The 17539-nt window shown below is 36.4% G+C and overlaps 2 protein-coding genes across 3 annotated transcripts in view; one reads left to right on the top strand and one right to left on the bottom strand.

Annotated features, from left to right (window-relative positions):
* Positions 1–2126: 2126 nt before the first annotated feature.
* Positions 2127–8036, top strand: LOC104219034 (nuclear transcription factor Y subunit B-10-like). 2 transcript variants are annotated; one of them, XR_011400883.1, is made up of 6 exons: positions 2127–2321; positions 2472–2712; positions 3439–3568; positions 3685–3861; positions 3977–4027; positions 7755–8036. XR_011400883.1 is itself a non-coding variant. In XM_070150588.1 (6 exons), the coding sequence occupies exons 2-6, from the start codon at positions 2474–2476 to the stop codon at positions 7791–7793; spliced, it is 537 nt and encodes a 178-aa protein (XP_070006689.1). In that variant the 5' UTR covers positions 2127–2321; positions 2472–2473; the 3' UTR covers positions 7794–8036. The 2 variants fall into 2 exon arrangements, 1 of the variants encoding a protein (XP_070006689.1); XM_070150588.1 differs by having other exon boundaries at positions 3784–3861.
* A 1788-nt stretch (positions 8037–9824) lies between these two features.
* LOC104219033 (subtilisin-like protease SBT6.1) overlaps positions 9825–17539 on the bottom strand; it is a 28034-nt gene continuing 20319 nt past the window's right edge. Inside the window, exons 5-11 of the mRNA XM_009769668.2 lie at positions 14684–14800; positions 13530–13714; positions 12777–13040; positions 11628–12696; positions 10550–11044; positions 10251–10311; positions 9825–10161 (exon numbers count right to left, since the gene is read on the bottom strand). Coding sequence (XP_009767970.1) covers positions 10079–10161; positions 10251–10311; positions 10550–11044; positions 11628–12696; positions 12777–13040; positions 13530–13714; positions 14684–14800 — 2274 coding nt within the window. The 3' untranslated portion in view covers positions 9825–10078. The remainder of the gene's footprint in view (positions 10162–10250; positions 10312–10549; positions 11045–11627; positions 12697–12776; positions 13041–13529; positions 13715–14683; positions 14801–17539) is intronic.

Consider the following 17539-nt stretch of genomic DNA (forward strand, 5'->3'; position numbering starts at 1 on the left):
CGATGGTGAATATACAAATACTATATATGTTAAGTATTTATTTGTATTTTTTTATATTTTACTCAGGTCTAATACCTATTTTGGGACTCGATTAATTTGAATTCGCATGAGCACATTTATAACTGCCTCATCCAACCGCTTAACTAAAATAAATCGTATATATGAATCGATGGACTATTTGGGTAAAGATCCTAATTCTTTTTGAGGAATTTTCAGAAATGACTATTGTTTAGTTGCTATTAACTTCCTATAGCTATCATATACATAATTACTTTTCGTAGCTACCTTCCAGTTGTTATGGTAATGTATTCGATTTATTTGAGTTACTGTATTCATGAATACAGTAGAAAAAATCGGCTAAAAAATAGGACAGTCCAGTTGTCAGCCGCTATATTCACATGTATTCATACCATGTATTCATGAATACAACTTAATAATAGGTCTCTCAAGTTGTTTAATAATGGAAAGCTGCTAATTTGACGGGATAGACTCCCAATATAACTCACCTAAATCAATTATAACAGATAATATTATTAATCCAATTAATGAGAAGATTTATCATATGCTAAACACCAAAAAACTGAGCATTCTTCAGAGTTTCAGTTCCTCTTTTTCTTTCTAATACAGTTCGATTTTTTTTTCCTAACATTGTTTGAGGTTCTGCTCGGAATTGATACAAGTATCTACAGAAATATTTTGAAATTCATTTTTCTGTATACGAATACATCATGTATTTATGCCAGATACAACCTGTGATAGTAACCTACTGCCTGCATATTTCATAATAAACCTAGTGCTTATATTCTGTTGTATCTAACAATTGTGTTCAATATATTCAAGTTTATTTTTGTATTCATAATATTTTATTTATTCCTAATACATGGTATTACTGCTTTATTGAGTATATTTTATTGGTTGTATTCATTGATTTTCTATTTGTATTGAGAATATTTTACCGTATTGTTGTTTTAAATACAGATGAATACAGTTAGGTTTAAAATACAGATGAATACAGTTAGATTGAATGCATAACTAATTGATGAATAACATCAAAATGATAGAACTAACAATGTATTTAAAAACGTTGTCATAAGAGCTCAAATACATACATATATATATATATATATAAACACACACACACACACGCAACACACGCACATCTAAATACAACAATCAAAAATTACTGTACAAAATAAAAGAACACTGTATGCCTTATCGAATACATATAAATACAAGAAGAGAGAATCACTGTATAAACTAAAAATCAATTTCTGCGGACTCGAATACATATAAATACATTTACAATTAGGGTCATTACATATTTTTGTTCTCCTTTCAGCTTCAATGGTTGCTGATGAACCTGCAAATACAGGTTCCTCTTGAGTGATATACAAATTGGAAGATTGCCCTTCGAAAAGTGCTTTAGTGGGTATTCCGCAGAAACTCAATAATGGTGAATATTTAAAAAAAACGTCGAAGAGAAAAAGAAAAACTTTAACCGTCCAAAAACTCAAAAACTTTAGTGGAGAGTGGTGAAAACATGTGTTGATGCTTTACTACTTGCACAATTTCATAGTTCTCGATAGAAGCAAGAAATCATAAATCACAAGGGAAAAAATTTGGTGTCACGCCTCCACGTCCTATGGAATTGGGAAAGAACAATTTTTAAAAGATGTTAAGAAAGCTTGCAGGAAATCATGAAAAAGCTCACTATTTTCATGGCCGAAGAGTAGTGACAACCATGGAAATCATGGAAAAGCTCACCCTTTATCAGAGGAAATAAGTTTTGTGGTTCATATAGGAAAGAATGAGTGAGAGATCGTGAGAGAGAAATAAGATACTATGCGTGATTTTGGGAGAGAATAAACTGAAAGAATGAGAGAGAAAAATATTAGATAACGTATTTAATGGCTTAACAGTAGGATATGATCATAAATACATATTTTGCTATAAAACTAAAAGGTAGCTATAAAAAATAATATTTTAAAAGAATTTTTATTTATAATAAATAGAATAAAATTTCCATTCTTTTTCCAACCATGTGACCCGAATGGGACCGACCCAGCAGACCACAGAATGTAGAAGAATCCGAATACATGTGGAAGAGTGGAGACGTGTCTACTTTCCCTTTTATTAATAAGCGAAAAACCAAAAGGGAAAGGAGTTAGAACCAAACCAACGGTGTTGATAGGGCAAACTCAAAAACTCTGCCTTCATCTCAGTCGTCTCCCTTTTTCCCACTTTCTCCAGCGTCCGATCCTCCCTTTTCTCCCTCAATCCTTTCATTCTCCTCTCCTCGCGCCCAAATTACAAATCCCCAGGTTTTAATTTTATTTTTCAAAAATTCCCCCTCTCTTTTTCTCTCTCTACATTTCAATGGCTGAATTAGGGTTTTTTTTTCTTCTCTTTCTTTTTCCTGTTCTTCATCTTCAGCTTACTTACTGTGTTTTTTTGTGTGTTTTGTTTATAAGGTATGGCGGATGGACAAGGATCGTCAAGGTCACCGGCGAGTCCAAACGGAGGAGGAAGTCATGAGAGTGGTGGAGACCAAAGCCCTAGGTCTAATGTACGTGAACAGGATAGGTTTCTTCCTATAGCTAATATTAGTCGAATCATGAAAAAGGCGCTTCCTGCTAATGGAAAAATTGCAAAGGATGCTAAGGAGACTGTTCAGGAATGTGTTTCCGAGTTCATTAGCTTCATTACCAGCGAGTATGTTTTTCGATTTCCTTAATTTCCTAATTACGTATTGATTTGATCGTAACTGATTCGAATTGAGATGTTTTTTTTTTTGATATATTCATATATGCTACTTGCTGTGTTAAAATGTACCCTTTTACTTTGCTTAGACGGTAAAAGATTCATTTAATTGATTATGATCTCTTTTCTTTCGTGGCTTCTAGAGATTTACTTTATATGGTAGAAATTTGTCTTGTTTTCTTTTGTAAGTGAACCTCTCATTTTGAAGGGTGTGACAGAATGATTAACGAACTGAGCGGAGAAATATGGTATCTTAGGTTCAAGTCTCAGCGGAAGACAAAAATATTTGGTGATTTGTTTCTACCTACCTAAGCCTTGGTGGGCCTAGTACATCTGCTGGTGGGGTAGCAGTTATCAGGTGGATTAGTAGAGGTGCACAAGCGGGCTCTTCCACCACCATCATAAAAAAACATCTCAGTCTCAACTATTACTTACTTTATTAAAAAATGCATCTTATTTTTAACTTTGTGAGTTAGTATTACTGCGTCATACACAATTTTTCCATCTTCCTTTATTGTAATGTGTTGTGTCTGGATATGCTATATGCTATGGATATCAACCATTTCTTTTCTGTTTTGTCATTTTTGGAGAAAATTTTCTGGTTGATAAGTTGCATTTTTATTGTAAAATAGTTGATTTCCTTAACAACATTGTTATATTCCTGTTGGAATTGTCTAGGGCAAGTGACAAGTGCCAGAAAGAGAAAAGAAAGACTATTAATGGTGACGATTTGCTATGGGCAATGGCAACTCTAGGTTTTGAAGATTATATTGAGCCACTCAAGGTGTACCTCGCTCGGTACAGAGAGGTAATGATTACTACGTTCTTTATGTCAGCTTTCTCCTGTGACCCTTTTCAAACAGAGTATAAATTGACGGATTTGTCTTTTTGTGGTGTACCTGCTCGATGAATGGGTTGTTGCAGATGGAGGTAAGTGAATGTCTAATACAGTGTCTTTATAGTCATTTCCATTTTCTTCCCTTTTTTTTGTTTTGCTTTGGGAGCAACTGATTCATTTGGTAGGGTGATACAAAGGGATCTGCCAAGACTGCTGATGGGTCTGCTAAAAGAGAAGGGATGCAACCTAGTCCTAGTTCACAGGTACTCTTTTGTGTTCTCAGCTTTTTTGTTCTTTTATCAGATTGGTGTCTCAAATTACAAAAGGAAATTGTTGAGTAAAATTCCATTAATTTGCTGTTGCATCATCTTGTTACAGCTTGCACATCAAGGTTCATTCTCGCAAGGAATGAATTATGGAAACTCTCAGGTAACTTTTTCTCTGTGTGTATACATGAAATTTAACTGCTGTATGTCATCTTTCAAAACACGTTATCATGCCTCAAAGTTTCAATCTTCACCTGTTATATAGGGGAAAGATGTTTCAGTCTTAACCACAAAAAGGGTTGCTTTGATGCATCAAGTTGGTTACTAGCCTTATCAATATGCAACTATAGCTTTCAGGAATTAGTCAGAGAATTTGCTTGATAGAACAAACCATTTCTGCTCATGGGATCGACATAGATATTATTCAACTTGTAACTAGATCTTTTATTCATCAATTGTTTCTCCCTGATCATTTTGCTAGCTTAGTGCTTTTCTTGCTTTTATATATCTCCTTATTACTGATTTAAAAAAACTGTTGCTCTTTGATGATCTATTTGAATGAAGTTATATTTTGTAAATTGAGAGAATCATGTGGGGAGGGGTGTTAAGGTTTGGTTGCAAATGTCGTTAGAGGAGAAAGAACTAGAATTTTCCGTACATCAGTGTGTTTGGATAGAGTTACAATACCACGACTTATGGAATTGGGATGGACTATAGCTACATTAGGAGAAAACATGTAAAAGTGCACCCACGGACTTGACATAGCGGTCAATGAAGTGAGAAAGGCCCTCAGAGGCCAAGCTACCGACAAGACAAAAATACCAGGTTATCTTTCCTGCCTGCTTAAGGCTTGGTTGGTGGAGTTTCTTGTATGTGTGCTAGTTGGGAGGTAACATGTATGCAAGTTGTTCCAAACACCACCATTATAAAATATCATGTAAAAGTTGAACATTAGAAGAGTATTTTGAAGATTTTGCAATTTATCAAGTTCTTTCCCGTCTTAAGAAAATAGACCCTATAGAACTTTTGTGGAGAACCGTTAGTGAGAAATGCTATTGCTAATTTCAACCTAACGAAATAAATAAAAGCAGAGAGTGTGATTTCCTAATTTAAATCCAAGTATTTTGTGCCTTTATTTTAATCATCCAATGATTGGTAAAGTTATGTAAGGCCTTTGAAAGACTCTGCTGGGGAGGTTTGTGTATATATTCTTTCGAGACTCGGGGCCTTGATGTAATTGATAACTTTAGAAGATGCCACAATTTGGCCGAACTGCAAAAGGTATTATCATAATTTATTCATTATGGTGCTGAATTGAAAATATACTTCTTGAAGAGTAAAGAGTAAAAGGAGAAAAATAGGAGGCAAATCCATATATGATTTATAGTACCTCATGGTACTCAACTAATGAAATTTACCTTATCTTATCCAACAAAAAAGAGAAGGCAAATCCTTAGATGATGTAAAACAAAGGGTGATAAGATATAGCATTTTTGCACTTACCTTTTTTTTTTTTTGAGAATGAAACTTAGGTATCTGTATTTGTCTTATTAAAACCATTGCAAGTAAATAGTTCAAAGTTGAGCTCATTATTTCTTCCGGCTTTAATGGTGACCATGTTGCTCGGATGGATAAAGGATGAGGGTTGTGGTAGGCTGGTAACCAGTTTAAACTAGCTAAATCACGGTGAATCCTCACAGTAATGTTGGTCTGAGGTGATTTTAAATGGAGAATAATGGTCTTTGAGGACTCATAAAGCCTGCTCCTACTTGTTTGGGATTGTTATGTAGTAGTTGTTTTTTATGTCAGAATTTGCTGAATAGCTGGAGGTTTGGACATGTGTAACTGTCATATGAGTGTCAAGTGCATTGTGGACATAAGTGGGAAAGTACAATGCTTATTGAATAGTTATCCTAGATATATGTTATGATTTGAAGATGTTACTTTGCAACACTTGTATTGTTGATTATCTGATAATTGATAGATCGAATACATTGTTCACATGTTTCTTGAGAACTTAATTGGCGGTAACATTTGAGACTTTTAAGTATGAAATAAATCCTTCCAAAGGTATGAAGGTGGGTGATACCGTTGGAAGCAAGTGTGGTCCTAATTGAACATTACGTCGGAGGTGCACTAAGCTCGTCAACGTTGATCAAAGTACATAAACTAACTAGCCTGGCCCTCAAATCATTTACGTTTTGAGTATTTTTCTAAATGTAAATAGATACAATGTATCGTTTTGAGATGGTTTGGTCATGTCCTCTGTAGGCCTACAGATGCACCGGTCAATAAGTGTAATAAGTGTGAAACTATGGTGAGTGATGGTGTTAAAAAGGGACGGGGTAGACCAAAAAATCACATGGAAGGAAGTTGTCCTGGAAAGACCTATATATCCTTGGAAACAACGCACAAACTTAGCTAAAGATTGAACTTCCAGGATGCATATGGCGGACCATTTAGAAAGAAAAACAATAGGTGATTTGAAGGAAACAACAATTCCTTACAGAAGATCACGATGGAATATCCTTTTCTTTCTTTTGGTCTCACTTTTGGTGTAAGGAAGATTAAGTACATGATGTTGATTTATGCTAGGTATCATAGAATTCCTTTAGTAGGTGGCAGAAGATAGGCATGTAGCTAGTTTCCTTTGAATTCTACAGATGGCTTTAGCAGTCTTTGTGCTGCACATTTATAATATTGTTGCCATTCTCAAAATCAATGGAAGAAAAAGATCCATAAAGATGATATCTACTAGCTAGGAATAGGTTTTTAGACTTTTTAAATATATATAGACACACAAACACACACTCTCATAAAATTTATTTTTCATCTTTATTTTATTTGTTATGATGATAACATGAGTTGAGCTAATATTGGAAGTGAGGATTCACATAGCCGACCTCAACTGAGGCATAGTTGTTGTGTTGCTTTGGAAGGCTCATCAGATTGCTGTTCTTTTAATTTAAACCAATAAATTATGTTGGTGTTTATCAGACTTGAGTATATAGATTGGCAAGTGGTAGGTTTCTAGAAGGAACAATTTCACAAAGGTGCAATATAATGGTCCTCATATTTAGTCTTGATGACAGCAAAAGCATCCTCTGGAGGGAAATATGAAAAGAAATGAACTTATCAGAAAAAATATGAAAAGCAGTAAAGATTTCTGGGTGTTGAGTGATTCGTATTCTTACTAAACTACTTGATCAATCCATATACCATATATTATGGTTATCTGCACTGGGAGGGACAGTTGCTTGTTATTCTCACTTTTCTTGTCTGCCTGTTGGTTTTGCAATGTTGGCCACTTTTTCGACTTTGCATGGAGTGCTCCTACCTCCACCCTTGTTTTTCTTCTTTTTTAGTATTTGTTAGCCTGGAGGGGTGAGTTGAGCCTCGCTATGACCTGCTCAGTTATAGGAGGGCCTTACTATTGTGAACTTGCTCCTTCTGAATTCTGATTGCGCAATGTCATTGATAGCTGGATGAACTAGTAAGAATAAGGAAATTTAAGTCAAAACAATTTTAAGGACCTGCAAAAATGATTTTCTCTCAGTGTCCTGACTCTTCTTTCTGAAGATTCCAGGGTTAAGTACTAAGCCTGTTGCTTAATGAGTAAATTCTACCAAGCTTTTCTCTCTTGTAGCACATGCATTGTTTTAGGATGGCAATAGAAGCCAATCTGCACAAGAGAGAGTTTTGCCTTCGTTCAACTAGGTGAAAAGGTGGGGAGGGGTTGGGTAATCTATGAACTCTAAGCAAGCATATATTTGAAGGCTATTTGGTGGCAATGTTAGACTGTTAGTCGACACATTGATTGTTGAGATTCCCCCCAAGATATTATATGTCAACCTGATGCTTATTGTATCTCTTGAAATTGCTTTTTGCAGGGTCAGCATATGATGGTCCCGATGCAAGGAACAGATTAAAATCCAATCTTCACTCTGTTTGAGATGGTAGGACTTCAAACGTGTTCTATATATAGATCCTCCCCGGTAAGCTCTGTATCATGGTTGATTTATTCAAGTCCGGGACATATGCTATTTAAGTTTGTAAATTTAGGAGATGTTCAAGTAAAGACCTGATTGTTTGTAGTAATAACAAGAACCATTACCTAGTATTTAGGATATTGTTTCTCTTTGGATGAAATTAAAATTTGCCCTTTCTTATTCTCTTTCTTTTCTTTCTGAAGCAAACAAATATGCCTTTTTTTTTACTCTGTTGGTATTTTAACCTTATGCGAGAGAGAGGGTTTCTGGAATGATATTCGTCCACGCATATGCTGTTTGGTAAATGTTGTGATATGATCACTATATAGGTCGAGATCATGTAACATCTGGCCAATTTTATTCTTGTGGAATGGGCATTTCCAGTTCCAGATACATTTGAGAGTTGAGACGGTAATTGCTAGTCAATTTCACAGCAAAAATTATCAGGCAATTCCAAGGTTTATTTAAAGACAAAGTGAACCACAACATGTTTTATCCTTTGGTCGTGGAAGAAATGCAGTGGTCCACTATTTTGTTAGGGAAAATGCACAAGTACTCCTCGTTTCATAGCCGAATTTTTAATTACACACTTTATCTTTGGAGGGATTCTATTATCTCCTTGAATTATTTTTAAATGGAATTAATATCATCTTGATACACGCGCCTGACACATGTATTTTCCACTAAAATTGTTTTTTCGTGTTTTTTTTTTCCATCTACTTCTTTTCCCAACTCACGTTCTATATTTTTAAAATTCTTTTCCCTTTTCACATATCCCACCATCTTCTATCCCACAAGTGAAGCAGCGATATTTTTTGGTTGAAGAAGCAAATCGAAAAATTGTGAGCTCGTGGATTTTTTTTTTTTTGGCAATCAACAATCAAATTCTTCCTTGTTTTCTATTTTATGTAAATTTGATTAATTAAAAAAAAGGACTCTCCTCCCCCACCTCACTACTTGAAACAGTGAAAAGCCGAAGGCCCCAATCAGGAAATGACGAGCATGGTGAGAATATTTTTGCAACTAACAATCAAAACTCTTCTTGTTCGGTCTTTTGTGGGCTTCTTCTGGGTTTACTCAAAAATTAATTTTGGGACGAGTTTTTTTTTTCATTCCTTTTGTGAGAAGCAATTGCAATTGAAATTGAAAATTTAAAAGTGGTGAGTGAAGAGATTAGAAATTGTAGTAATCCTCTATAAAATATAGTAAACATGGAGAGGAAAGAATAAAATCTTCAACTCGATCTCGTTAGAGAATATGGAGAATGCCAGAACTAACTTTCGGTTAATCTATAAGTAACAAAACTGGAGGAAAGAAAAAGAAAAGAAAAAGAAAAACAAGAGAAAAGAACAAAAAGAAAATAGTATATTTTATAAAAATATTATAAAAAATAAAATTTCAGCATTCTCTCTTTCCGCTCTCCAAGGAGGGTGGCATACACTCTCTTCTGCCACATCAGCACTAAGGGTATACTAATTCCATTTAAAAATAGTTCAAGAGATAATAAGATCCCGTAAAGACAAAGTGTGTAATTAAAAATCCAGTTAGGCTATAGATCAGAAGGTACTTATGTATTTTCCCATATTATTACGAATCTCAAAATATTTGAAGACCTCTTTTTTCCCCGGAAAAGGTTGGCTTTGCAATATTTTGTGGATTCTCCGCTGCATATACTTAGAGAAGTGAATTATTTCTTCAACTGCAATTTTCTAGTACAGTTTTTGGTTACTTTTAACTGTAAAATTTTATGATTATGGAACTTTTATGTAAAATATTAGAAATGTAAATTTACTAAAAAATTAAAAGAAAACCTAATACGTATTTGAATTTTCGACTTTATGCGTCAATCCTCACACTTGAGGCAGGACAGGAGTACCATTGAGTTTGGGAAATTTTTCTTTCCGATAATCTACTTCGAGACTGCTGTAATCACACGATAATAATGCTCTCTGTATCTAGACAGATGATAAATTATCAGGCAAACCAGTAAGCCAAAACTCCCACCAAGAGAACCAACTACAGTTCGTTTCATCTTTTCTCTAAGAGAATTTTTGTGATTTACTGTCTAGAAATCAATCTAATGAGGAAAGAAAATGTCAAATTGCTACACTACTGAATACAAAACTCACCTTTTCGGTGATCTAGGCAATGTCCTATGATATTACATAAAACAACCTACAGGAGTATAATAACCTCAAAGAACAAAACCCAATTCATGATTAGGGCTATAAATTAGTAAATCGACCCGAACCAGAACCTCTCCTCCTCCTCCGACGCTTTTGCATGCGCCAGAATAGTATCAATAGACCTGACAGTAATGGTGGTAAGTTTGTAAGAATGATGAGAAAAAACTTTTGAATTCTTCCATCAGTAGTATGCATAAATGTTCACACTCACCTGTGATGGCAATAATTGCTGGCACTAACCAGTGAGTAGCTACAAGCACGGGCATGTCAATCTGCAATCAAGTAAAATGAGATGTGTTGTTAGGATGTATACACTGACAGTTCTAAAAAGATTTAAACTATCAGTGCATTTTGACCCGTTGTAGTAATATTATCTATGGTCTATCATCTAGGTGACCTGACGATGTTAGCAGGTAGTGACATTATAGTCTTTTTCAATGCAGTGTACAGAAGTTAAACTCGTGTTATCAAATGAAGTTTCATAACAAACAACTAGCAAGAGTTTCTTACATCATCTCTGTAAAAGAAGCCCCAGTACTTGTTTCCAGGAGAGTCGTCGATGTTCTGCGTTGTGTTAGTTAATACTAAAACAGGTGTCTCTACTGTAGAATTTAAACCTCTACCCAAGTCAATAACAGGATAGCCAGGTAGTCTACGGTTCCTTCCTCTGACCTGTAAATTGTAACCCTTAGTTCCCCATACTTCAAATCTAGAATCACGCCCGCAGATCAACTCCTTTCCAACAACTCTAGAATAAGTAGAGAAATTCACATCCGTTCTACGGGTTGGTAGCTGGTTCTTATCAGCATATAATGGTTTCTCCTGCCTAACTGAATCTGAGAAAAGCATAGGATCTTTTACATTCCTGCTTGTAAAATCTAGCATTTTCTTCAGAAGCCCATAACAATTGGTAACCATATGGCTGCTGTCCAAGCAGTTAGAGTCGCCGTATACTGCAATTCGACTCCCACCAACCTCCAAAAGACCAAGAATAGGTGTATCTGTCTGCATTCATCAAAACAAATTGCAAGTTAGACCAGCAGCTCAAACACCACCTAAAATATTGAAGAAACTGTCATTAGCATAAGAGTTCTTATTGGAGTGAAATGGACTTTTCTTCCAGTAGTAAGTTGTGAAACTTAAAGTGATACCAAAAATCTATATTCTACAAATGTATTGACAAGTAAAAAACATTCCTTTACCGTAGGATCACCAGTCTCCTCTCCCACAATCCCCTAAAGTAGCAGTATATCTACACTCATTTGTATTTTCCACGTATCTTTCTTTAGTTTTTAAGTGAAATGTTTATCATAATAAGTAGACGATTAGAAGAGCTATGATATTGCAGTATAGAGTATACTCTTCCTCATGTTTCATTATAGAGATTACACTTTGTGCTATATTAGACTACCATATCTCTCCTATTCTTTAAGTTCTAGGAATCAGAGATACTCAGCATTCAGGAATACGCGAAAAGAGAAAAGCTCAAAAGTCGACTTTCTGCTTTTAGTAAAGATCTTGTTTTTATGAATTTAAAGAAGTTCAGTAGGTGGAAACAAAACTAAATTATGACAGCCTTCCAACTAACCTTGGTCATGCCAGACAAAAGGATATTCTGTGTGGCCCCACTCTCTGAGCTATCCATGAAGGGGAAGCTGTGCAAGTATCCACCTCTTGGGAACTTTAGAATATCAGTTCCAGATGCATACCGACTCTGTTCACCGTTGAGGACAAAATCGCCATTCAGAATTTTATTCCCAAATGCAATCCCAAAGGATGCCAAAAGATCATTTAAGGCAGGAATATTGGCACCTCCAGTGACCGGAGTCCACCAGCTACGTGTATTGTCATCAAAGAACCTCATTTTTACCATTGTGTCCACATTGTACCAGTCAGCAAATACAACTACACTTAGACCTGAATTAATGACATCATCTCTCAGTTTCTTGATCTCTTCAGGGAAGTACTCATCCTCAAGATCCACCAGAAGAAGTGTACCATACTGGCGAGCATCAAAGCATGTAAGAGGAGAGCCAAGAGTCTCAATATAGTATCCAGCATCTCTTAGTGTGTCAAACATTATGTGAAAATTTGTGTGCAGATGATCCCCATGCCAGTCAAGAATGTCATTCCGAACATCTAAGGAGTCCCTTGGAATATAACCAGGAGGATATTTGATACTGTGAAATTGATCCCACAATATCCGCACAGATCTTGGTGGAGTAGGAACCACTTTTAATTTCAATTGAAGGACACAGGTACTACTTCGACGACTCTTTTCATCTAGAGCAGGTGGGCTGTGGATCTTGACAGTCACATTACCTTCAATTAACCCTGAAAACTGAGCTCCTTCTTCTTTGATTTGCATGTGCAGTGCAAGATAACCAGTCCAGGGCCAAATGACATCTGAATAGGTAAAATGGATGCTGAGAAGGTTGCCTTCCTCATCAAAGGGGTGCCATGTAGGCGGGCTTTCGACATAACCAATTACACCCATTCCATTTAAAATAGTGGCATTAAATATGACTGGCATGGCACCAGCATAAAGTGGTTGACGGCAAAAAGGCCAAGAGTATGGGCAGTCGGTGAAATCAAGAACACCTGGAAAAATACTTGCTCGGGGTTCATAGCTCTTCAAAATTTCAAAGGACTCCAACCTGTCATTCAAGTTAAATATTGAGTAGAACATAATACGTGTTGATTTAATGTTCAAACTATAAGGATATAAGGTACTCACAAATTAACCCTGCCTGCACCCTGCTCGTATATGTTGGGACCAGGAAGCTTTGCAGCCCCCTCAACCAGTGCTTGTTTGACACTAGCTGGATTAAGAATGTCCTTTCGCTTGTTTTCAGGTATTATGCTAACAAGCAGGCATACTATACCAGCAACCACAGGACTCGCCACGCTTGTGCCAGATAAACTTTTACAACCTGTACTAATTTTGGATCCCATTATCTCACGTCCATACGCAACAATGTCAGGCTTTACACGACCATAACTGTTAAAGAAAAATTACATGGTTACAAGTCTATGAGAAGGCTGGAAAAGCATAAATTATCACTATAACCAAAAAAAGGACAGTAGTTTTTTTCTTTCATATTTACATATCATCTTTCTCTTCATTTTTTCCCTTAGCAGAGGAAAGAATTGCATAAAATTGGCATTCCGACCTAGTTGTTTTATACCACAGTATTTATCATCAAACAGCTTTCCGTTTCTGAACTTGACTAAAAACATCAAAACCATGGACACAAAGCTCATAGACTACATATATGCTTTAGAAGAGCTGATCTTCAAGGCATATGTATTTCTTTTATTCCCTTTTCCCCATAAATGTCACTTGCACATCCAATCAGACTTCTAAATCTATTCGTGCTCACGCATAGAATGGTGAAAATAATTCCAAGAGGTGCAGGGAGGCTAATAATAAGCAAACCTATACTCCAGAGAAAATAAAAGTACAGAAAAACAAAGGAGGAACTGATACCCATGAGGAATCTCCCAGGTACTCATGCCACGAGAGGAAAAAGAAGCTATGTGATCACTGTAATCAATGCCACCAACACCAATAACATCACTTTGATCTGCTGGATTGTTTAGAGTACCATACAGTGGTCCATCATTCCCAATAGCTGAAACCATGATAATATTGTTTGCTGTAAGCTCCCAAACCTAGAGATATTTCAAATGTCATTAATATAAAACTAAAGCTTCCACCGCTAATCCTTAATCAGTATCCTGCTGAGAATATTGGTAAATTCGACAATATGACAAGCTTAACAACTCAAAATCTCTACAACTAAATTGCATGCTAAAGTAAAAATGCAACTCTCATGCTTGAGACCTCCATGAACAGATGCACTTTGCTGAACTAATAGACATGTGCACAGAATCAACTCAGGAAGAGTGCTACTCTAGCTAGTGAAGGGCCAAATATGTGAATACATAAAGGAGCATATCAATATGCAATTTGCACCTGCATTGAGGGTAACTAAATAAGACCAGAATCTACACACAAGTTATTTTTGGATCCCGGTTCTCCTTTACAGTAATGGCTATTCACTTCAGTCTTACGTGCACTATGTCAAGCAACAATGGACACATATCATTCACATGCTGACAGTTGAAACCAAACTTCTATTAATAATGAAGACTACGGATGACACAAAATCTTAAACCAGAATATTATATTGATTAATGCAACAGAAGAAAAATGCATTGATTGCCTAAGGAGAGGATAGGCACCCCGAGCATCATACACATTTACAAGTACTAGCTCCATTTGCATTTCATATGAGGTAGTTTAAGTGGGGGGAAAATTAAAGTTTAATTTTCCATGTATATCGGTTATCATATTGGTTATAGAAGAAACATTACTGTTGTTGTCTTGTTAATAACATATGATAGGGAACATTGCAGCAAAATTAAATTTGAATGGTTGGATGATTTTGAGTTATTCGCCATCAAAAGATGACTCTGAAGTATGTCCTATATCTGATTTTGAAGTCTTGATCTAAGTGAAAGTGTACAAATATTATTGTAGAAGCGTGTCAAACATTTTGAGGTGCTCCGAAATGTAATGTGCAGTATGTATTATGACGGAGAGGGGGCTAAAACAAACCAAACGATCAGTGAGCTCACCTTTTCCACAAAAGGGAGATCTAAATAATCAGGTCCACCGATACTCAAATTCAGCACATCCATGTTGGTTGCAATTGCGTAATTGAATGCATCAAGAAACCATGATGTGTAAGATACCTGCAATGAGCTGAAGACACAATTATCATAACCTTGCAAGTGAACTTTCAAATACTAGAACTAGAAGATCTATCTTTTTCTTTTTCCTAATTGATAAGTAAAAACATAATAAAATCTATCGTTTCGGCAGATTTAAGAAGTATCTAGTCAAGAAAGTGAAAATGAAGCCTTTCTCATTTTGCATATGTTAGGACTTGGCTAATTGCTTCATTTAGTTTCTCTAATTAAGTGCTCCCTCTAAATTATAAGCTTCCATTCAGCATGCAACTCTAACTAATGGAGCATAAAAATTGGCTGTAAGGTCCAATGATTCATTATCAGAATTTCCTTATGTATAGGTTCGGTTTTGAAGAGACTTTATCACAAGATTAATCAAACCCCGATAGTTGAATCTGAACCAACTTTTACCCAGTCCAGTGGAACCAACTGCTTTCACACTGGAAGAACAAGAACGGGAGCAATGACTCCATCAGTTTGGAAGATATCTTGAGAAAAGGGTTTTCGCACCGGTATATTTTTATATGTACTGAAGTTTAAATATTCCAATAGTATGATGCTGTCAACTTCTTGGATTTCTTCACTGAAGCAGGTAAGATGCTTTATAGGAACCCTCTGTAGCCCTAGTTTTTTTTTAAAAGAAACCATGGTTGAGTGATTATAGACCTTTGTTTTTTCTTTCCTTTTATATCTTTATTCTGCTTTTTATCTTTCCTTGCATATTCTCAGTTTCTGAAGGAGTAGCAGCTTGTGTCTCTGGCTCAGGGAGAAACTTTAGCAATAGTTAACCTACAAAGCTTCACTTTAAGATAGCTCAGACAGGCACCCGTTTCGGAAAAAGAGTTGCTTACCTCACCACACCAACCGCCAGCTCATCCATGCTTAGAAACAGTTTCTTGAATCCTTTTAAATTAGTTATGGTAAAGAGTTTCAGAGAAGTATATATTATTATTGAGGAAATAGATTTTTCCGTTTAAAAGCAAGCAGTCTACTCTATCTTGAATGTCCTCTATTGAAGAAAGACTTTCTCCAATCGCCATTTGTACTCATAAAATCAAAAGCTTCCGAAGAATGGAGGTGGACTACAATGATTTCGTTGTACAAGAACAACTGTGATATTCAAATTGCAACAACTATAGGGGTATCAAGCTGCTAGCCACCCTATGAATTTGGAGAGGGTGGTGGAGACGAGGACGAGGAGGAGTATGTCTATTTCCGAGAATCAATTCACATTCATGTCGGGACGATCAATTACAGAAGTTATCCACCTTATAAGGGGATTGGTAGAGCAGTATAGGGAGAGGGAGAGGGACTTGCATATGGTGTTCATTGACCTAGAAAAAATATACGACAAAGTCTCAAGGGAGGTTCTATGGAGATGTTTGGAGACTAGAGGTGTACCAGTTGCATATACTAGGACAATCCAAGACATGTTTGATGGAGCTAAGACCCGGGTTAGGACAGTTGGAGGAGACTCGAACACTTCACAGTCATGATGGGGTTGCATCAGGGATCAACTCTTAGCCCGTTCTTATTTGCCTTAGCGATAGATGAATTGACGTTGCACATTCAAAGGGAAGTACCATGATGCATGTTATTTGTGGATGACATAGTTCTGATTGACGAAACAAGAGGCAGAGTTAGTGCTAGCCTGGAGGTTTGGAGACAGACCTCGGAGTCTAAAAGTTTCAAGTTGAGCAGGACCAAAATAGAAAACTAGGAGTGCAAGTTTAGTGACGCAATTCATGAGGAAGATGTCAAAGTGAGGCTTGATACACAAGTCATTCCCAAGAGAGGAAATTTCAAGTATCTTGGGTCGGTAATCCAAGATAATGAGGAGATTGACGAGGATGTCACACATCGTATTGGGGCGGGGCGGATGAAATAGAGGCTCGCATCTGGCGTCTTGTACAATAAGCAATGTTGTGAAGAGCGTGAAGCGAGGAAAAACGACAACCCTCATTTCGCTTAAAGCGAGAAGCGAAATGCTCGCTTTTTTGAAGTGAAGCGGAATTTAAAAGAAAAAATTAAAATAAATACCGCATAGACAACACATGTAATTGTAAGCAAATGTCCAATACTTCAATGTAAAAACTAAAGAGTAGCATTAATTGAGATAGATGTATAGGCATACTAAAAAAGATAAGATTAGGAACGAAGATATTTGGGATAAGGTAGGAGTGGCCTACGTGGTGGACAAAATGCAGGAAACGAGGTTGAGATGATTCCGGCACGTGAAGAGGAGATGCACGAATGCCCCAGTGATGAGGTGTGAGAAGTTGGCTATGCTGAGTCTAAGGAGAGGCAAAAGTAGGCCTAAAAAGTTTGGGGAAAGGTGATTAGGCAGGACATGGCTCATCTTCACTTACTGATGACATAGCTTGACAAAACTTTTGACAAAAAGGTGGGGAGGTCGAGAAGTAGAGTGGAAGGTTAGTGGATAGTACAATATTTTTCCTTTCTTTATCGGTTGTTCTAGTATTATTCTCGTATTTACTTATTCTTAGACTTCTATTATTATATGATGTTTCCTCTGCATTAGTTTTGTTATTAGCCTGTCGTTGTTAACGCGTCTTTGCTCATGTCTTCTTCACTATCGTATTTCTTTTAAATTGCTATGTTTTTGTTCCCCTTGAGCCGAGGGTCAATCGAAAACAGTCTCTCTATCTGCACAAGGTAGGGGTAAAGTCTGCATACATACTATCCTCCCCAAAACCCCACTTGTGAGATTACATTGGCATG

This window comes from Nicotiana sylvestris, chromosome 7, assembly GCF_000393655.2.
Source record: "Nicotiana sylvestris chromosome 7, ASM39365v2, whole genome shotgun sequence".
Lineage (NCBI taxonomy): Eukaryota > Viridiplantae > Streptophyta > Magnoliopsida > Solanales > Solanaceae > Nicotiana > Nicotiana sylvestris.